Source organism: Mauremys mutica, chromosome 1 (assembly GCF_020497125.1).
Source record: "Mauremys mutica isolate MM-2020 ecotype Southern chromosome 1, ASM2049712v1, whole genome shotgun sequence".
Taxonomy (NCBI): Eukaryota; Metazoa; Chordata; order Testudines; family Geoemydidae; genus Mauremys; species Mauremys mutica.
In genome coordinates, this window is record NC_059072.1 from 228,112,412 (window position 1) to 228,134,714 (window position 22,303).

General features: G+C 40.9%; 1 protein-coding gene across 6 annotated transcripts in view; it reads left to right on the top strand.

Annotated features, from left to right (window-relative positions):
- PIR (pirin) overlaps positions 1-22,303 on the top strand; it is a 113,059-nt gene that overhangs the window by 70,808 nt on the left and 19,948 nt on the right. For all 6 annotated transcript variants that reach the window (XM_045025451.1, XM_045025284.1, XM_045025363.1 and 3 more), the window contains 2 exons: positions 8,013-8,097; positions 20,062-20,106. In XM_045025451.1, the coding sequence (XP_044881386.1) occupies positions 8,013-8,097; positions 20,062-20,106 (130 nt within the window). The remainder of the gene's footprint in view (positions 1-8,012; positions 8,098-20,061; positions 20,107-22,303) is intronic.

Here is a 22,303-nt window from a genome sequence, read left to right on the forward strand (position 1 = left end):
ATGGTGGTGAGAAGTTCCTTCCTAGCCCTGTCAGTGGATGGGTTGGTTTATGCCCAGAATCAGGAGAGTTATATCCCTTATTTTAAAAATTCAGTCTAGAAACTGGATGTGCTCACTATTCATATTAATTTCTAGGTCTCTCTCTCCCCTTTTTTTGAATTGGTTGTCCTTTGCCCTCAGTGATATCTTGTAACTGTAGTTTCAATGGGCTAATGGTCATTTTCTTAAATTGTTTTCTCTTATCAGTTTTAAACTCTTTACCTTTCACTTTAATTGAATATCCCTTTGTTCATATACTTTGAAACGATAAAGGATAAGTATGATATTGGATTTGAATGATCTAACCTGCAACTCCCGAGGTTCTCTGATAACTTGACTCTCATTATTTATGAAATAGTTATTTAGTCTTTATTAACAACATTTGATTACAAAGCAAACAGTTGAAATAAAAGCTTTTGTTTATGCCTTTGATTTCTCTCTTGGTACTATATTAACGTTTCATACAGAAATATTACATAGGTGTTCAACCTGAATCTGTGGTCCAAACTGCTTCAGGTATTCATGTTCATTCATTCATTATTGCTTGGAGATGAAAAAAAAAAGCCTCTAAATGAGTTTTTTAACAAGCCGTGGAGAACGAAAACTAAACTGTTGTGCTTTGATGTCTTGGTAATTTAGTCTTAGTCCTTTTAATATCAGTCAGGTAACCTAATCACAACAGTCACATTCTTTGTTAGCAGTCTCAGCAGGGAAGGCAGGAATTGATTTGGCATGGAGACTAACCTCTCACCCCTTCAGGTGGTCCCCTCAGGAGAGTGTGGAGGCACATAAGTGGATTAGTGTGGGGAACCTTACATTGCTGGCTGTCAGTTCAACACTTTCCATGAGCATTACATTCATCTGGTTGTGACAATAGTACAGCTCTGTGCAACAAGTGAAACACAGATCTATTTCCATACCATTCATGTTTTCACATGTTTTTTTGTATTCCCTTTTCAGACAAAGCTTTTCCATTGCATTTGTACCCTCAGTTCATAGTAATATGATGTGAATATGACTAATGCAGATCAGTATCCTAATTTTTTTAAGCAATAATGACTGATGGGTGGGGTATTTCCTGGCGGCTAGTGACCATCTGGAGGAGGCCTTTAACCCATCTGGTAATTAACTGCCAGGAAATGATTGACTCTGAGGTTGTTATTGCTGTTATAAACCAAATAGATTTTTTTCTTCCCTCACCATGTCTATTGCATTACATACCTAATGTGCTCTCCCTGATGAATATTTTTTCTTTACTGAATAATTTATTATGTAGATATAGTTGTCCAAGATGCACTAGGAGCTTTACAGACATAAAAAATGTGCTTGCTACTCAAAAGAATTTACAACCTGGGGCCTCAGTCCTGCATTTGGATCTGTTCAGTGGACCCTCATTGAATTAAAAGGGGCTCTACAACAGATGCGAAGGTCTGTCCACTCAGATTCAGTTGCCGTATCAAGGCCTACAATTACATATAAAGTTACAAGGATTAACAACAGACAACGGGGTTTATGGGTATGGAAAATTATGGTTACAATAATGTGCAGCATCCCTAAAAGATAAATGTAGATGAATGTTAGCATGTAGGTTACTTATATTACAGCAACACCCCTAGAAGCAGCATTGACTGGCTTTGGATGAGATCTGTCTGTCACTGGTCAGAAGGACACGTTAATCCAATGCAGAGCCTTTAAGAGGAGGAAAAATTGAGGGAATCTGGGCAGAGCCTCTACAAAAGTCACTATTTGCTCATACAATTCATAAAGTTCCATGAATTGTGAGTAGCTCCGATTCTAATACAATATCCTGATGGTATGTCATCAGTGTGCACCTAATCACAAATGCAAACAGAATCCATGTGATTTCTGCATTCATCTGACAGGAAACAACTATTCTAGGAGAAAAGAGGAGAAAGGGCCACTAATTATGAGATGAAGATGTGGGATTTTCATACCTCAGTTACAAATTGTAATCTGATTAGGAATTGAATCACAATTGGAAATGCGCCATAGTGAATTAAAAAAGTGTGTCCCCTGAAAAACATTAAATAAAAAATGTCTTTTAAAATGATACTATAAAATACTTATGGAAGCATTTGAAGCCACATGTTGATAGAATTTATAACTTTGTTGGTATGCAAACTCCACTTCATTTCGTCGTATTTTATTTGTTTTGTTTGAGTATGGCAATAAAGTGCCTGAGTTAAAAATGTCCAGTAAATCAGCTCTGATATGTAGAAAGCGAATTGATGGAGGACTTCGTGTACTTTTGTCTGTCACGCTTGTATTAGAAAATGCAGTGTCGCCTCATTGGTGCAACCATGATTTCATTAGGCTACGCAGCTTACATGTGGCAATGATTTCTTCTCATAATTAAGAAAACGTTTACAAATAAAACCTGAGGAAGGAAGGAAAGAATGTTCAGGGTGATAAAAATTACAGACTTGTGATTGGGAAGTCTTTGAAGACTATGCGGTGTGGCTAATCTTTGGTTTTAAAAGGAAATTTGTAAGTATTGATTAATTATACAGTGTTTTTTGTTTTTGGGGTTTAATATGGAGACTCTGCATATGATTAGAATGGGCCACTGCTAACTAAAGGCCAAATTCTGAACTTCTTACTCACTGCTTGGTCATGGAATTTTCCATTGAAGCCAGAAGAGTTTATCTGAGCAAGGATTACAAGAAAATGAACAAAGACAGGATTTGGCTTTATGATCATATATCTTAGGCACTTAGGAAGTGGTGGAGATATTTTTACATGTCTGGTAGCACTGCATAGTTAAGGGTCCTTTATAAATCATCTTCAGGATGTGCATAACTTACAGCTAGACTGTTCCCTTGGGTGTGTGGAAGGGGGAAGTGTCAACTCCAAGGCAACATATTCTGTCCCGAAGCCCTGCGAAGAACTCTCTGTGGGGTTAGTGGTTCGTGAGCAAGGAGAGACTGGAAGGGGAAGGTGGAAATGGGTTTACTATTTGCATCACCTCTCCCTATTTCCCATGGGAACCACTAGGAAATCCACTGTCAAACGACTCCACCATGGTGAGTGACTTCAGACGTCCCTGCATGGATAGCTCTGTCCTTTGATTACATAGGCAGATCCCCTGAGATCCAGACACTCTTTAGGCCAACCCCCCTGCCTTTTATTTAGAGGTGAGAGCTCCACACCTTTTCCCCATCCCTGAGGAAATGATCTGGAGGCATCTTCAGGAATCTACCTGTTAGTGGGCTTTTTCACAGTGGGAAATGGTCTGGCCCATGTCTATGGAAACTCGCTTTTGTATGAAGTTGGCGGGTAAGGTTAAAGGCTACCTGCAATTTGAAGACACAGAAGAGTAATGTAACATGGCCAATAAAATTGGTGCCTTTACAGAAGAACAAAAGGAGGCAAATTTACTAATTCTGTGGCCTTTTTTGTGCTGTAACTTTAGAAGCAGATTTTATTTTTTAAAGGATGGTTTTGCAGTTCACTAATCCATACATAAAACAAAGCCCTTTGGGTATTGGGTATTTAACAATATGAGTTAACCCACAAAGATGCAGCTAGTTTAAACCAGTCTAGTGTACATGTGCAGGATATAATATCCACGAGCATGTCTGTTATATTTTGGAGATGATGGATAAGGCTGTACTACTTTAACGGTTGTCAGTGTTCTCCCACAGAAAACATTAAATGATTTTGTCATGAACAATATAAAAACTCTGTAAAATTCCAACTTCCTCTTTTAACTCTTCTCCACCTCAGATTTGTCTAATAGTTCCTAACCCTTTCCTCTATTGTTGACTTATTTAAGTGTTAAGTACTGAGTTTATGTATTCATGTACAGCTTTGATCTCCTTCACTGTGCTTTACACCTGCAATGAGACATCTTATTTATTATCCATTTACGTAGCACTGTAAAGTGTGCACAGTACTTTACAAGTGTGCCATACAAGGAACATCATCACTGCTCTTGCATCCGACGAAGTGGGTGTTCACCCACGAAAGCTCATGCTGCAAAACGTCTGTTAGTCTATAAGGTGCCACAAGATTCTTTGCTGCTATCACTGCTCTAAGGTGCTCACAAGCTAACGGCACAAATGGGAATATTTCGTTAAAGGGTTCTCAGAAGCTGCTTAAATTAAAAGATGGAAGAGGCTGCACTGAGATCTCCTGATGCAGTTTCAAAGCCAAAAGACTGGGCCCATTCTGTTCATTACAATGAAGGTGAAAGTGATCACTTGCTAGTGGCAGGCTCTGCTTGGTCTAGCTTTAGGTAAACAAAAGAAAAAGCCTCCTGTTTACAAATCCTCCCCTCTCCCCCTAGGATGGATTAAAGGAAGAGAGAATGCTTAATGTCAACATCCTCCCTGTTCCAACATAACAATAAAACTACCCTTTTCAAACTAGAGCTCAAAGGGCACTGAAATCATCTTGAAAACGTTACTTTGTGTGTGTGTAAACAATGAGACAAAACTCACCCACTACTTTGGAACCGTTTGTGGCATGCTGATGGTACTAAATCTGGTATCAATAACTTTAGAGGCCATTGTTGTTCATTACAAACTCCATTTGTTTTGTTCTAACCTGAGTCCTTGTTAGTGTGCATAAAAGGCAAGCTCTACAAAAAGTCACCTCATAAAATGCAGAATTTTTAGTATTCTGCATTCTAAGTCAAATGAACACTGCTGTAGCTTGAAAAAATATTTTGTGAAAATGGCTATCTTGTTGTTACTCAGCGACCTAGATGGATTGTGGCAGAGCTGTGTAAAAACTGTCCATTGCACCCTGTCTTCACATTTCACTATCATTGTTTGTTCACAGATTCCTTAGAGTGTGCTCTTCCCTGTGAAAACAGAAGACATAGTCCCCGTTCCAGTGATAATCTCCTGCAAACATTTACTGTCAAGTGTAGTGCTCATTGCCACAGTAGTTCCATATGATATGTCTACATTTCAAACATTTTTGTGGTCAAAATATTAAGTCTTAAATTGGCTGCTGCAGTCCTGTCAGTCAGTGTAGATGAGGGAAAATTGTGTTCAAACCTTGTCTCAACTTGTAGTTAATCTGTTAGCTGACATGATGCTGAACACAATTTGCTCTAGTTTATATTGGCCAGTCGGATGTGGTCAGCATTGTGCCAGCAAACTCAACTCTTCACACTTCATGGTAAAATTTTATAATGTCCATCAACATCTGTAGGGCTAACGACACTGAGCATCCTTCTGAAAATGTCCTATAGAATTTTGAAGCGATGAAACCAATGTATTTATATAGAAATCTAATGGAGTCCAATAAAAACTACTCTGGCTATAGAATTTAATAGAGAATGATAGTGTTTCTAGGTTTTTTTTTTTGAACTTGTAGAATTCTATAGCAATGATAGATTTCTCTATTAAATTCTATAGGATGATTCAAAACCCTGTAGCAAGGGTTTTTTTTCTATTAAATTCAACAGAACTTTTCTAAAAGGACACTAGCTTAGCAGTAAATGTTTCCAGGGATGGGCCCTGCATTGTTAACTATTTTGAGGGAAACATTCTGCCAAGACTGCAAGGCGATCAAATCTAGCAACACTCCATTGGAAGGTGACTGTAAAATCAGGAGAAAATGGCTGTCAGCATTTTGGCATGGACTGCCTTTTCCTAGATACATTCTGACATCTTAACCAAATTATTCCAGCTAAACAACTTTATAAACAATGGTGCCTTGCTATAGTGACTTATCAGTTGCTCCTGTATATTTGTCATCCAGTTGTTTATATAAGATCTAAGTACATCTTAATGATTATATAATAGCTTAGAAGGTTCTGAGATTGCTTTATCACTTGTCTCCTAGGAAGGAAGGCTGTACATATTGGAGGGCTTAATTATTTGGCATACACACCGTTGAGAGCTCTTTTCTTTTGAGGGCTTTTTCCTTGCAAGTCTGGAAGTGCCTCTTAATTAAAAAAACTTCTGAATAACGATAGGCCAAGTAACCCCCCACCGGAAAAAGTATTTTATTGCAGTAATAGTCCTGGTGGATATATTTATTAGTTTTATTTGCTTCTGTTCTATTAACATCTGTTGCATGTGTGAGATTTCGTCGTTGTTGCCGACTTCTCTGAGGAGCCTTTTTATACAAAACAAGGAAACGTAATCATTAGAACACTGGCATCTTTCACTGTTAGACAATTGATAGCCAACATGTTCGCCTGCAGTCTCCAAAGGACAAATGTATTTTGTTGATGTGGGGGTTATGCTAGTGCTTAAAAAATACCTAGATTTTAAAAAAATTATCTTGATTTTCTTCAATATTATGTAAACGATAAGAATGCATGTATATAAACCTATTTATCCAGCTTTTGGTTACCTGAAAGTCAGTCCTGTCTCTAGACATCTATGCATTTCTCTTCTGCTTAGCCCAAACCCTGTTTTTCTGAAGAAATTTACTGTGACTATCATACCAAATAGAGGAAAAAGCTACTTTATTTGGGCATAAGCTTTCTTGGGCTAGAATCACTTCATCAGATGCATGGAGTGGAAAATACAGGAGCAGGTATAAATACACAGCACATGAAAAGATGGGAGTTGCCTTACCAAGTGGGAGGTCAGTCTAATGGGACAATTCAATTCACAGTAGGATACCAAGGGAGAAAAAATCACTTTTGTAGTGGTAATGAGAGTGGCCCATTTCAAATAGTTGACAAGAAGGTGTGAGTAACAGTAGGGGAAAATTAGTATGGGGGAAATTAGGTTTTGTAATGACCCAACCACTCTCAGTCTTTATTCAGGCTTAATTTGATGGTGTCCAGTTTGCAAATTAATTCCAATTGAGTGACCAGAGAGACTGAAGTGTTCTCCTACTGTTTTTTTAATGTTATAATTCCTGATGTCAGATTTGTGTCCATTTATTCTTTTGTGTAGAGACTGTCTGGTTTGGCTAATGTACACGGCAGAGGGGCATTGCTGGCACATGATGGCATATATCACATTAGTAGATGTGCAGGTGAATGAGCCCCTGATGGTGTGGCTGATGTGGTTAGGTCCTATGATGGTGTCCCTCGAATAGATATGTGGACAGAGTTGGCACCGGGGTTTGTTGCAGGGATTGGTTCCTGGGTTAGTGTTTTTGGTGTGTAGTTGCTGGTGAGTATTTGCTTCAGGTTGTGGGGCTGTCTGGAATCATAACATTCAAAAACCAGTAGGAGAACACTTCAGTCTCCCTGGTCACTCAATAACAGACCTAAAAGTGGCAATTCTTCAACAAAAAAACTTCAAAACCAGACTCCAACGTGAGACTGTTGAACTGGAATTAATTTGCAAACTCACTCCCCCATTCTGTTAGCACCCAGTCTCATTCCCTCCATGCAATCTCACCATTTTTGGGTGTAAGAGTCACTTTTCTGCAGGTCTTGCTATATGGAAGAGCCGATCTGTAACTCACCACCTCATTCAGACTTTCAAACATTTCATATCTCAGCTGGAAATACAGCTTTTCCCCTTTGTCTGTACCTCTTGATCACTCTCATTTTTCCGTAATGTATTTATTATTTAACTTTGTCATAGAACTATTTAACTGTGAAAAGTATGAAAGATGCTACAAAATACAGTTAAATAATTGTAGTGCTGAAATGATCTTCAAATATTTTATAGAGTGTGTAACTCTTTTTTTGTTTTTGTTAAATAACAACAAACTCAGTTATTCATTTAATGACATGCTATTTATTATGTGAAAATCATTATATTATATAAAGCAGGGGTTCTCAAACTGGCGGTCGGGATCCCTCAGGGGGTCGCGAGCTGTCAGCCTCCACCCCAAACCCTGCTTTGCCTCCAGCATTTATAATGGTGTTAAATATATAATAAAGTGTTTTTAATGTATAAGGGGGGTAGCACTCAGAGGCTTGCTGTGTGAAAGGGATCACCAATATAAAAGTCTGAGAACCCTTGATATAAAGGTATATTCCATTTATAGAAATGACCTTTTTCTCTCTACTTCTTCCCCAGTCAAAGGTATATACCCGCACACCAACATTATATCTGGACTTCAAGCTGGACAAAGGAGCCAAGCACATTCAGCCAGTTCCCAAAGGTAGGAAAGATTTCATTGACTGGTTTAACAAAGAAATTGAAGCCACTTCTCCTGTAATGGGTTGAGTATGAATCTCTGTATCTTTGTATCATTATGGGTAAAATGTTCTCCTTATGGAGTATTCTGTATCCTCTGAGTATAAAAGTTTCAACATGGCAGTTAGTTACCCTTGGCCAAATGCTGCCCTTGAATACAGGGGCATAATTCTCATTGATGTGCCATCCATGTATCCAAGGGCTGAAGAGCCTCCCCTGTATCTAAAGTATAATACTGGATTATTAGCCCAAATTCTAGGGTCTGAAAGCCATTAATAACTCAGTCCATAATAAAACTAGTCCAATTAATGTGATTTGGGGAGACTGGTTTGGAGAAAAGGATGCGCCTGGTTTGGATCCACAAGTTGGCAGTGACTAAAAATTATTAACATCCTCACCTGTTTAGTGAGTTTGAGTAAAAGGATTGGTGCTCTAAGATTTGGGGTAAGGGGTTCACATCACAGTTGGCACTGTAGTATCTTTATTGCTGTTGTCACTGGGGAGATTTCAAAGTAAAGCAGCAAGAGGACTAAACTACTCTCTTACCCTTGACGGTGGTTTCACTGCATTAAGGTTGAAGCTATTGGTGAGAGAATTTGCACATAGTTGCCTGTACTATGCCTTGTCTGTGAATAAATAGTCCCTCCACTCTCTGGGATTGTAAATCCCAATTTATAGCTGGGTTCAGTGGTCCTTCCCTCACTATGGGGGTGGAGCTTCCATTACTTTGGTGGACTGTGCTCACCAGTCCCAGTCATTGGATAGGCTCCTCACTAAATGCACTTCAGTTGGGAAACATTAAGAAGATTAAAACCAAACCAAACTAATAAACAACCTAAAGTTAATTTGTTAACTCTCTGTATTGGCCCATGAGAAGCCACTTCAAATATCTTCAAGAATCAGCCATTTTACTAATTTGATAGCAGAGAACCAGTTTGACCAATGGTGGAATACTTTTAAAGCACAGACAATTTGAGCCACACAGTTTAGCTGTGGTATTTCAAACATTGTTCTCTCACTATTTCCTTGTATGTACAGTTTTAATATAGTCTTTATAGATTTGATAATTAATAGATTACACTCTGTTGTATACAGCGGCAGCTCCAAGCACCAGCTCTCCAAGTGTGTGCCAAGTGTAAGCTGCGGGGGCGCCCTGCCAGTCCCTGCAAGGGCGGCAGTCAGGCTGCCTTCAGCGGCTTGCCTGAGGGAGGTCCGCCGGTCCTGCGGATTCGGCGGCAATTCAACGGTGGGTACGCCGAAGCCGCGGGACCGGCGGACCTCCTGCAGGCAAGCCGCTGAATCCGCGGGACCGGGGACCTCCTGCAGGCGCGCCACCAAAGGCAGCCTGCCTGCCTGCCGTGTTTGGGGCGGCAAAAAAGCTAGAGCCACCCCTGGTTGTTTAGCAAATACCAATACAATTTGGAGGATTTCCCTCCAAATCAACTGTAAAGAAGCATGGAAACAGTAACAATATGGGATTTGCATGTACATCTACTTCATTCTATAGTGGCTATTAATGCACCCTATTTCCAATTTTTTTTTTTGGTCATCTTAGTGATCCCTTCAGACTAGACACATCTAAGCAGGGCCGGCTCCAGGGTTTTTGCCGCCCCAAGCAGCAAAAAGAAAAGAAAAGAAAAGCTTAAAGAAAAGAAATGCCGGCCCTGCATCTAAGAGTTAAGCAGCAGGTCAGTTACTTTGCTTTCTTAGAAAACAGATGTTTATGCACAGTATTTTTACAATAGCAGCTGAAGCAAGTCAGTAAAATTTTGACCATTACATTCTTGCAAAGACTCTAGGGCCCAATCCTGCAACCCTTGTTCATGTGGTAACCCTTACTCTCATGAACAGTCCCAGTGACTTCAGTAGGGCTACTCATCTGTGTAAAGGTTGGCAGGATTGGGCTCATAATTTGCAAACTCTCCATCATTACCAAATTCCTTCACATTTGCAACACATTTTTGCTTGTTAGCTCGAGAAAAAAGAATTCAATGTTGTTCATCGCTGTAACTGTTGTAAAGTATTTCCATAACAAATTGATTTTACTTTTAGTAAAACAATGTAGAGTTGTTCCCTGTCTTACATTTATCGGCGAGGGAGAGGGAGGACATGATCTCAGGATTTCAGAACATGCTACACATACAGAAAAACAAATTACCTGTATGTGTATTTGTCACAGATTTCATCAGATACATTACTCATTGTGACAAAGTTCCTCCTCTACCTTGGTGGGTCCTGCGCTTATTGGCAGATTTGCTCACCTCAGTGATCTTCTCCTTGGTGGAACTCACAGTCTGGGTCAAGTTCTCCTGTGTGTCTGATCAGGAGTTGGGAGGTTTGGGAGGAACCCGGGCCCTCCCTCTACTCCGGGTTCCAGCCCAGGGCCCTGTGGATTGCGGCTGTCTATAGTGCCTCCTGTAACAGCTGCATGATAGCTACACCTCCCTGGGCTACTTCCCCATGGCCTCCTCCAAACACCTTCTTTATCCTCACCACAGGACCTTCCTCCTGGTGTCTGATAACGCTTGTACTTCTCAGTCCTCCAGCAGCACACCCTCTCATTCTCAGCTCCTTGTGCCTCTTGCTCCCAGCTCCTCACACGCCCCCCCCCCCAAACTGAAGTGAGCTCCTTTTTAAACCCAGGTGCCCTGATTAGCCTGCCTTGATTGGCTGCAGGTGTTCTAATCAGCCTGTCTGTCTTAACTGGTTCTAGCAGGTTCCTGATTACTCTAGTGCAGCCCCTGCTCTGGTCACTCAGGGAACAGAAAACTACTCATCCAGTGACCAGTATATTTGCCCTCTACCAGACTCCTGTACCCCACTGGTCTGGGTCTGTCACATAATGTACCATACAAATAGTAAATGTGACTAGTTTGGCCTGACATCTCATCACAAAATATATATATATAGCAGGGGTCGGCAACCTCTGGCACACAGCTTGCCAGGGTAAGCACCCTGGTGGGCTGGGCCAGTTTGTTTACCTGCCGCGTCGGCAGGTTCGGCCGATCGTGGCTTCCACTGGCTCTGGTTTGCCCCCTTCTTGGAGGCATATCAGGTGTGGGAGGAGGCGTGGCTGTTCCTGGCTGTGGAATGGCTCCTATAATTAGGACTCTGGGTCCGTTTAGTAACGTATTTAAATACCTGCTTATGTCTCATTCGCTTAATGGGACTTAAGCCCATGCTTAAGTGCACTGCTGAACTGAAGCCCTCTGTGTGCGTGAAGGTGTGGTGCATAATTAAGCAGTATTCTGTTTGCTATAAAACCAGTTCTTTTCATCACCTTTATAAATTGAGTTACATGCCTGCTACAACATGGATGTTTCAGAGCACGTCTGTAGATAAGCATAATCAAATTGAGCATTGCCGTCTCATCAAGCTTTTCTCTCTCTCTGTCTGTTACCAAATTTCCAGTACAAAATGTCAAATCTAATACTGTGCACTGGGCAGGGAGGAAATCAGCTTATGGCAACATACCATGGCTCACCCCAAAAAAGACAACCTACCAATAAAACAACTTGCAAGTCTTGGCTGGTTAATTTCTTTTCTTTGATATTTCTTCAAAAAGAATTCTCATTGTAATTGTTTTATATATTTGCAACTTCACAGTACCTTTTTTCTTATTGTCTGAGGGTTGCTCATGTTGCATTGTAAACGTTGAAACACTTGTCGTATGTGTGTCTCTTTTATGATGGTGATGGACCTCCGTAGGTGGTGTGGACTAAGAGAGAGAGAAGCACTTCAGTAAATGTTTTTGCTATACATTTGTGCAGGAGCATGGTTTCCCTTGTGTGCAGAGCTGTGCATCAGTTGTGTGGGAGAACGGCATATCAGGTGCAGCTTGGCATTTTATGAAATACTGAGGCCAGTTCTTGCCACAGAAAGGCAGGCACAACTCCCATTGAGGGCCATCCTCTTGCTGAGGATGGTGGCAGGGGCCAATATGACCTCACCTGCTCCCTGTCCTCCTGTGGTTCCTTCCCAGTCCTTCCCCTGTTGAGATAGCTTCTTCTTTCTCCTGCAAGGTGCTTAGGCAGGACCTGGGCTTCCCTGCTTATTCTTACGTCTCTTTGGGAGATTAGAGTCCTTCCCTCCCACTGGGTCCTTGTGGTGGGGGCAGGAGCCCCATGGCATCACTTGCTGGGGATCCATGGGACTGTCTTCCTGTGGAGGGGTTGCTCTTCCACCTCACTTGGGGGAAGATGCAGCCCACACATTGGGGAGAATGGGCCTGATCTGTCTCCTGTTGAGTAGAGCTCATTGGGTATATTCTGACAAAATGTTTTTTTGGTGGAAAACGTTCCTTCATCAAAACTGAAGCTGTTCATTAATGAATCTCCCCCTGTGGAAAAAAAATGAAAAAAAAATCCTATTTTGGAACTTTTCATTTTGAAATTCTCACTTATTTATATTTCAAAAAGGTTTAAAAATGTAAAGAGTAAAATCAGAAATGTTTTGAAATTATTGAAACACAATGTTTCAATTGACCCAATCAAAGTTTTTTCATATTATCAGTTCACAAACATTTTTGAGATTTTGACTTCTCGTCCTGGTCTGGGACGGGAAGAAATTTCAAAATCTCAAACTTTACAAGATGAAGAAGCCATTTCCCCCCCAGCTCTGTAGTCAAAGCCAATGTGAGCCATTCCATTGACTTCAGGGAGTGCTGGATCAGAGCCAGTATTATTCACTTACCTCACAAGGATGATGTGAACACTTGTCAGGGTTTGCACAGTGCTTTGAAGATATGGTAGACTATGTACGTGCTAAGTATTATTAAATAGATAGTGTCAGGTCACATTTTTATCCCAAATTTAAGGTTTTGTAAAAACTATTATTTACAAAATCTAAAACCCATGGAAATGTTATCATGGCTATTTTTAATTCTAGTGAGAAGAGTTTTCTGAACCACACATTCCTCTTTTCTGTCTGTAACCCAGACATCACAACATGAGATGAAATAATGAAAACTTGAAATTGAAAATGACAAAAATTGCATGCAAGTGAAAGTAACTAGTTTATTTTCAGTGTCCAGTGTGAGAAAAATGCAAAATTACCAAGCAGTAGCAGGTAAAATAGTTACGTCCAGTTCTTCCACTTTTCATAATCTAAAGTGGTGTTTGTCACATAAGTAGGATATTTTTAACGTGACAGTGCCTCTCTAAGAGTAAAACTTTGGAGAGGAAGCAGTGCAATTTAGTGATGTAATACCATACACAGAGTACTAAACTGATCTAGAGCGCTTAATACATATGGGGGATAGGCCGAAAACAACCGGGGAACAGATCGTATAGGAGCCAAAACTGATTAGCAAGGTAAGCATGGAAGAAGTGGAATAGACTCGGGGCAAATGGAGGAGAAGGTAGATTGATGGATTTAGCGGTTGCAAGCCATAATCTTGGGCAATGTTAGTGAAGAGTCAGATCTTGGTGTGGGAGCTAACTTGGGCTGGAGATGTTACTCTGAAAGGTCATTAGTGTTTCCCAAAACATGCATTTTCTATCATTTAAAAATGTGAGACTTGAAGGAGATATTGAAATACACCTTCCCTTTTCCCAGCAGTGTATTTTATTTTTAAAAAAAAGTGATACAGAAAGAACAGAAGGGGATGGATAAAAGGAAGGAATTAGGGATTTGGAATGCACAGAGAAAAGATATGAAAGATACTTGAGAATTAAGAAGACACAGAGCATCAAAAATAGACTTTTGGTTTATACTACAGATGTTTCATGGACATTATAGTCATAACATATTTAATCTTCTGGCATAATATTAGAAAGTTAGTTAAAGTGCTTCTAACACCACAGACAATACAGATAAAATTTAATAAAGGGTTGCACAATTGCACCCTGGAGAGCCTTTGTCATGCTGAAGCACATTTCCCTTATATACCCAAACATCGATACAAGAGGATTTAGTTTATCTTCATTTCTTTTCTCACACTGCTGAATACTGACTTACATGTATATTCTCCTTCATAACTGGCTTTTTTCCTGTGCCAGTCCCTAGCAATGTCACAGAATTCACTCTGTCTTTGACAGATGGATTGTGATGTCACGTACATTGTATTAGTGTCTCAACTATATTAGTCCAGTCTGTTCTTCAGAGTAAAAAATTGTGGAGGGGAAGAAATTAGTTAAAAATGTCTGTGACAACACTGGGTATGGTCATTTGTGACTTTTTTGAGAGGACTGGGATGAGCATGAAGTGCTTTCCAGCTCAGAAAAGCCGCTTTGTGTAGATTCACTGCCAATCTTCCAGTGGTGGGAAAGCTAGTGGCTCATCTACCCTAGCGCTCTCACTGTTGCCAGCACCTGTAAAGCTGCACCAGTGCTAGAATAACAGTGAGAGAATTTCTGAAAATCCAGAGTTTTTTCAAGTCTTCTGCTGGAAAGATGCCACAGTTGGGAAGTGAAATGAATGGAGTGAGAGGGATTTTAGAAGGCTATCTTGAAATTGTGAGATAGGGTTTGTGTAGGGTTGGAAAACAAGCCACGTTTTATATACAGTGATTTCACTATTTAATTTTAAATCTAATGTTTTTGCAGTCTGTGATCATCGTCATCATAATCTCATAGCAGATCCCAACAGGACATAGCCTCCTTGCAGTTTGAGCACCACCCAGATTGATCTCTAGCTATGTCTGCCATGAGCAATCTTATCATGCCACTGAAGTTTCTGGCGAACACATGATCGCCAGACATGTAGCAGCATTTGTTGGTAAACACACTTCCTAATTCAGGAGGCCTCTATCCTAATATAAGACTGTGCCAAGAAAGCTGCTGACAAAGGTGGCTGATGGATTTGGCTGTGGATATCTTCATTGCTGATCTTGTCCTGCCACAAGTATGGCAAAGATAGTGAGAATCAAACCCACCAATCCTCCACTCTTCATCCTTCCTCAGCACCCACGTTTTATGGCTGTCCAGTGCCGCCGGTGTAACTGTAGTCCTAGAGAGCCGCAGCTCATAGCAAATTCGATGTCATTGACAGCCCAAACAGAGGCCGCTGAAGGGCCCAGAACATGGTGGTGGCTGCTGCTGGAGAAGTGTCTGCATTTTTTGAGCCTCCTCCAGAACTGTCTATGATACTGCCCGTGTATTTGGCAGTTGCCGCCTCCTCAGTGTCATAAACACACAGGTTAATACTTGGCTGGTTGTAATCTGGAGCTGGAGGCTGCTTGATGGTAATGGCCAGGGACTTAATTTGGTCTGGATTGATAACCAGATCAGTGCACTCTGCTTCTTTCCCAAGCAGATCAGCCATCAGCTGCAGTGGTTCACCAAACTGAGCCAACAAGGCAATCGGTATATTTGAGGTCTCAAAGGAAAGTGGTGTTTTTCTCAATGCCTACTGCCTCCTCGAGCTTATCCGTCAGCCAGTCAGTGCTGATATTGAACAATGAAGGTGACTCAATGCAGCCTTCCCAAACTCGAACACAGCTTTCTGTTCCATTGTAGAGCTCTTCAATCAATGACACTATCTTCCCAGAGATGCCAAGTCACCTCATGGCTTTCACAAGCTTGCTCATTGCACTGAATCCAAGGCCTGATGGAAGTCTATAAACAGCACTGTGCACAGCTTATTAAATTCAGCCACTTCTTAAAAAGCTGTCTCAAGGGAAAGATCTGGTTGATAGTGGAATGATCAAGTCCAGAGCCACACTAAATGTCCCGGTCTCTGCCATGAAGTGTATCATTGATTTGAAACATTAACATGGATGGTAACAACAACAGCGTAATACCTCTAGGGTTGCTAAATTCACCCTTATTGTCCCTTTCCAGTCATCTCGGATGATATCAGTGCACCAGATGGTCTGGAAGAGCCTGTGCAGCCATAGTACAACAATACTCTCACCTGTCTTCAGCAACTCAGGGATGACATTACAAACCCCTTGTGGCTTCCCACATTTCAACTTATGGACTGCGATCCAGGTCTCTTGTTGGTTGAAAAAAGGTGGCTGTATCGGAACTTCCTGACCCATTTCAGTCAGAAGATGCACAGTAGGCAGTGGACTGCTGAGGAGTGTCTTGAAATGATCTTCTCATTGATACAACTTGTCTTGCAAACTCAGACTGACTCTTCACTTGACAAGCTGGTGCCACCTTCCCCTACAAAGATTGCAAAGTTGCAAAGAGGATGGCGGAGGTTGTGCCTGGGGACAGCCTGATCTAAACTGGCAGTGTGAGTGAACCACCAGCACAATGACAGGATGACGTTTTGCAACTTACACACACGGTCAAATGCTGTCTTCAGCTGTGAAGATGGACGTACGCGTACAAATTCATCATTGAATTATTTTAAGCTACAAGAGGAGCATATTGCAAATCTAAAAGTACACGCTGTCCCTAAGCTTAGTGTAGAAATGGAGAATTTAAAGCCCCAAATATCCAGAATGTTATACACTATGTTGCTGTTTCCCAGATCAATACAATCACTATTGGAGAAACTCCATTATGGTGCCTTATGTCATCTTTCTCATTTTTATTCTAATAATGTGAGTCTTTTGGCCTGCCCATGTTTCCAGTGAAATAAATAGTAAAACTCATATTGAGTTTACTGGGAAAAGACTGGGGCAGTAGAAGTTTTAGCAGAACTTTTAAGCCTGGGAACATAGTGCAGGGAGAGAGTATATTGGCAGAATGAAACAAAATTAAACACCTTCCTGAAACAACAGGATTATAATAATGCTAACTAAGTGCTGTGTTGCAGCTACCTGTTCTCTAAGGGTCTCAAGATTCTATGCTTAACCCATCTTTCCATATGTTTCTATTTATGGAGAAAGCTGGTGACCTTACAGCAAAAGTTTATATATCATGTTTTTTCAGGCTAATGACAGACTGATAAACAGGGCCCAACTATCTGCATGTTCTGGGCCTCATGCCCAGAGAGTTGGGAGAATGTAGATTGTTACAGTTATTCTCTGCAGTAGTTGACATACAAGTACTATTAGATGTGTTCTTTAAATTTAGAAAAAAAAAATAAAGACTTGGAAGGAAAATCCAGAAAGTATTTCAGAGGGGCATGTATTTAGACTATCCTTTCCTACAGCTATAACAAATCTCCAGCATAGATGAGAACTACATTTTAATAGCTTGTATATACGAGTTTTAGATTTCCAAGTACTTTACAAAATAGGGAAACTGAGGCATGAGGCAGTGCAGTAACTTACCCAAGGTCATACAGCAAGTTAGTGGTAAAACCAGGACTATCACCTTGGTCTTTTGACTCTGTGACATGCCTTAACCACTGTACCAAACAGCTTTTTGCACAGTACATATTTGAGAGAGCGGTGATGTAAGTGTATTCATTCATTGGGATCGGGGCGGCTCCAGCTTTTTTGCCGCCCCGAGTGAAGAAGAAAAAAAACCCCGTGATCGGCAGCACTTTGGCAGTAGCTCTACTGCGCTGCTTTATTCTTCGGCGGCAATTCGGCGGCCGGTCCTTCCCTCTGAGAGGGACTGAGGGACCCGCCGCCAAATTGCCGCCAAAGACCCCGGATGTGCCGCCCCTTTCCATTGGCAGCACCAAGCACCTGCTTCCTGTGCTGATGCCTGGAGCCGGCCCTGATTGGGATTTTTAAAAGAAAAATTGATGGCGGGGTGGGAGGTCATTTTCTTTTGGAAAACTTAACAGATTGCCTGATTCTCTCAGTACAAGGATACAAGTAACTCTTATCAACGTCACTAGCATTACTTCTGACCTGTGCCATATGTAATTGCAGACCAGAAAAAGTAGCACCGTGTTCATTTGGTTGTTGGTAATTATTGAATTTAAATATAATTATTTGCAAAATCCTTGTTACTGCAATGTTACCATTGCAAAGCTAAAACCAAATAGGAAAAAAATCGAAAAATGTGAAGGTTAATGTTTCAGTAGCAATATTAACTTGGCTGCATTGCACAAAGCCAAATATAGGACAACACATAGCGGACATTAACCACTATACTTACAAATCTGATCATTAATTGAAATCATATACCTTTTTAACTCACGCTAATCACTAGGCAACCTATGCAAATTACTGAATTTTGGACATTACCAAGTATGTGAATAAGTAGGACCTAATACAATCAACCAGTGAGAATACTATATATCTCAAATGAGAAACTACAGCTTCTATTAAATTTAATTATTTCCTCCAGTAACATTAAAGAAAGATTATTTCAGAACAAGAATGGCATCCTTAAATGTAATTACTCTCCCCTGTGGCTTGCATGGTGAAGGTGTGATTATCAATCAAGTGCAGTTAATAATAGAAAGAGGCTTCTAAACTAAAATATGTGGTAAAAATGTTATACCAAATGACAGAAATTGATGCAGGAGAGGGTTGGTGTGGATTATAGGGAAAATATTTACTAGGGGTAAATTCAGCATTTCATCTTACAGAAGAGAAATGAGGAAAGTTAGCAAGGAACTCCTTGAAGAAATTAGTGGGTCAAATCCTCAGATGGTATAAATTGCTGACACCACACCAGCCGAGGATCCGGCCCCAGGTGTTTAAAGGAAGAATTGCACAAAGAAAAAGGGTCCAATACAATACTAAACTGTTACAGTAGGTAAGGAAAATGTGTTACTGATAGAGAAAACTGAGAAAGCTCTGAGGCTAATACAGAATTACTGTGAGGAAAGGAATAAAAGTGGATACGATTCTGGAATTTAAATTTCAGAGCCAGGAAAGGAAATCAATAAATATCTCTTATGAAAGAAAAAAGAAGGCAGATTTAAGTGCTTTTCCCTCCAAGGAGATTTGCATGGAATTTGTGGTATTTTCTCAGAGACTTTATGCAGCCAAAACAAAAGGTGGAGAACAGACGTACTGAAAATGATTTAAGACAGGCAAAAATGCCTAAAATCTGAGGGCACTGGCAGGAAAGTTTAGAAGACCTAATTTCAATTTGGGGGAAAGGGACAGGGAGTTAAAATGTTTACAATCAGATGAAGTAAAAGATCCGGAGGGGGTATTTTGTGAATTCCGTAATTAGTCAGTGGCCTGTCTGGTCATGTAGTAAAGCTATTTAAAACATTTCTACAAGGATGGAGTCTCTCAGATTGTATATAAGAGGAAGAGAAAAATAAATCCAGAGTGTATATAAAGTAGTACTGTGATGTGCTGAATTCTTTGTGCCGCCCACAAGTGTTAGAACTGCTCAGTTTTATACAGACAAGGTGGGGTGAGGTAACATCTTTTATTCTGCCTGAAGAAGAGTTCTGTGTGGCTCAAAAGCTTGTCTCTCCCACCAACAGAAGTTGATCCAGGAAAAGATATTGTCCCTCACCCACCTCGTCTCTCTAATATCCTGGAACCAACATGACTACAATGCCACTGCAAACAACAATTTTACAAAAACAATGAGGATTCCTTGTGGCACCTTAGAGACTAACAAACCCTCGTTGTTTCTGCTGATACAGACTAACACGGCTACCCCTCTGAAACAATTTTACAGAAGCCTAAATCAACATGAGGGATAAAAATGTGCCCCATAAGGGACACATGGGAAATTTTTCCAAAATGAATCATGTTGGTGTACTTCCACCTATTTTTTGTTTTTGAACAGGTTTTCCTGGTTTTTTCCTGGTTATTTTCACACAAATAACAAGAGAAACTACATAATTATACAGGGGAAATAGTAAAAGTGACCACACAAAATGAAACAATAGGAAAAAATATCTAATTGTTTCCAGTTATAGTAATCTTAGGTATTTCTTATGATGATACCTGATACAAAATTTTAAGATGAAAATGTGAGCTTTTAAATTGCTGGTGTCCTGTTAAATAGGAATAAAGCTATCGTATATAATTACGAGAGCCACTGTGGAACGTATCATGGAGAACGGAGCATACAGTATCAGTATAATTCCATGCAGTGTTAAATATGAGTACATTAACATTATGTATGCTAACCTTTAATATTGCTTGATTATATTTCAGGATGGACATCTTTTATTTACACTCTGTCTGGCAATCTGTATGTTGGTAAGTTTCCCATTAAACTCTTATTTCAGTTGTTGATAGGGAGGATTTAACTTATTAAAAATTACTGTTCTACAGGAAAAAAGGAAGATCAGACCTACAAATAATTTAGATCCCATACTTAAAAAATCAAAACTAACAAAGGGATGGGAATAGCTCAGTGGTTTGAGCATTGACCTGCTAAACCCAGGGTTGTGAGTTCAATCCTTGAAGGGGCCGCCCAGGAATCTGGGGTAAAATCAGTACTTGGTCCTGCCTAGTGAAGGCAGGGAGCTGGGCTCAATGACCTTTCAGGGTCCCTTCTAGCTCTATGAGATAGGTGTATATCTCCATATTTAAAGGTTAGAGTAAGGGTGGCCAACCTCTGGCGCAGGAGCTGCATGCAGTTCTTCAGAAGATAATATGCAGCTCCTTCCATAGGCACCAACTTTCCAATGTGCCTGGCTCTGCCACATGCCCTTTCCCCTGAACCTGCAGTGACCTTGCACCTCCTGCATGCCACAAAACTGCTGAGGGGGAGGTGCTGGGAGCAGGGTCAGGGAGCTGATGGTGGGCTGCTGACATTTTACTGTGGCTCTTTGGCAATGAACATTGGTAAATTCTGGCTCCTTCTCCAGCTCAGGTTGGCCACCCCTGTGTTAGTGCAATCATTTATACTATGCACTTCCACTGGGTATCAATACACGTGCCATTTATACCATCAGGTTTTAATGAAAAGTAGCCCAAAGGACACATTTACATTAAGAGATTATAAATTTTCAATATTTTTTTCAGATCTGTTTGATAACATAATAAAACTGACTATGGCCCCTGTCTGGCAAGCTGTTCTATGTAGGCTGACTCCTATGCCTTCACAGAGTCCTCATGGGGCTCCACACAGGTGCAGGTATCCACCCATAAAAGGTAACTTGTATGCTGTGCTCATTAAAATGGGCTTTATAGCAAAATGACATAGACATTGTCTCAAGCAAATCAAGGAATATGACTAGTGTAACATTCCATCTCTTTAATTTTTTTTAAACAAAGACTAATCAGTTGATAATCTCTAGCTCTTATATAGTAGTTTTCATTAGTAGCTTTTGAAGCATTTTACAAAGGAGAGCAATATTATTAGCCACATTTTACAAATGGGGAAACTGAGGTACAGAGAGATGCTATGACTTGCCGAAGATCACTTTGCAAGCTAATGGAAGAGCACCCATGTTTCCTGAGTCCTAGCCTACTGGTCTGTCCACTAAGCCACACTGCCTCCCATAATTAGGCCCTCTCTCCTTCAATATTTTGTGAGCGATTCCAGCTGCTGGATCCCATATGCTTCTAGGCCAACTTGGTCTGGGAAGAGCAGGTCACCGTTCCCAGCTCTGGGTCTCTAAGGCACACTCTTGGGTGAAAAACCTTTGCCTGACACCCTTCCCTGGGACATGGGGCTCTACAACCCGGCCACAATAAACCATCAAATCACTGTCTCAACCCTTCCAAGCCCCCAGCTGCTTATTCACAGTGCCTCAGAGTTCCACCTTGCTGTGGGCACGCTAGCCTTCTTTCAGAGACAACGTAGCAGGCAAGCAAGGGATACAGGCTTAGCAAAGGAATTTCTTAACCACAATCACTTTTAGGTAAGCACTGCAAAGTTACAGATCTTTGCAACATAACTAACAGTCCTGAGACACAGCCTGTTCTAGACTATTCTCAGCATTTCTAAGGGCTGGTCAGCATTCCAGGCTGAGCACAGTCTCCTGTCTTTTCTGTCTCCAGCTCAGGCTTCTGGCATGTGGAGGTGGACATCCCCCTTCTCGTACAACACTGACCTCTTAAATACACCCTCTGATACTGTTTTGCGATGTGCTTATGATGAGTGTAACTGTTAACAGTAGGCTAACTTTTGGCTTTTCCCCAGGCCTATGCAAGGGGCAGCATGTAGTTACACTGCGCCAGGAGCAGACCAGGAGCCAGACTGAATGAGTGTCCCAGTCTGGTTCCTGGCTGCCCCTCTTGCTCGGAGGACAAGGGGAGGTATCCATGTCAGCCCTCAGGCACAGATTACTTCTCCCTGTGTGCCAGCTCAGCTACATTGTTGGCTGGTGCAATATGTGTATGGAGTCGAGGACCCCCTCATTCCATGCTCTTGCTCACATGTGCAAAAAGGGGAATAGCGTCATGGAGACAGCTATCCCCTGTGTTGTAACCTTCCAGATGTGTT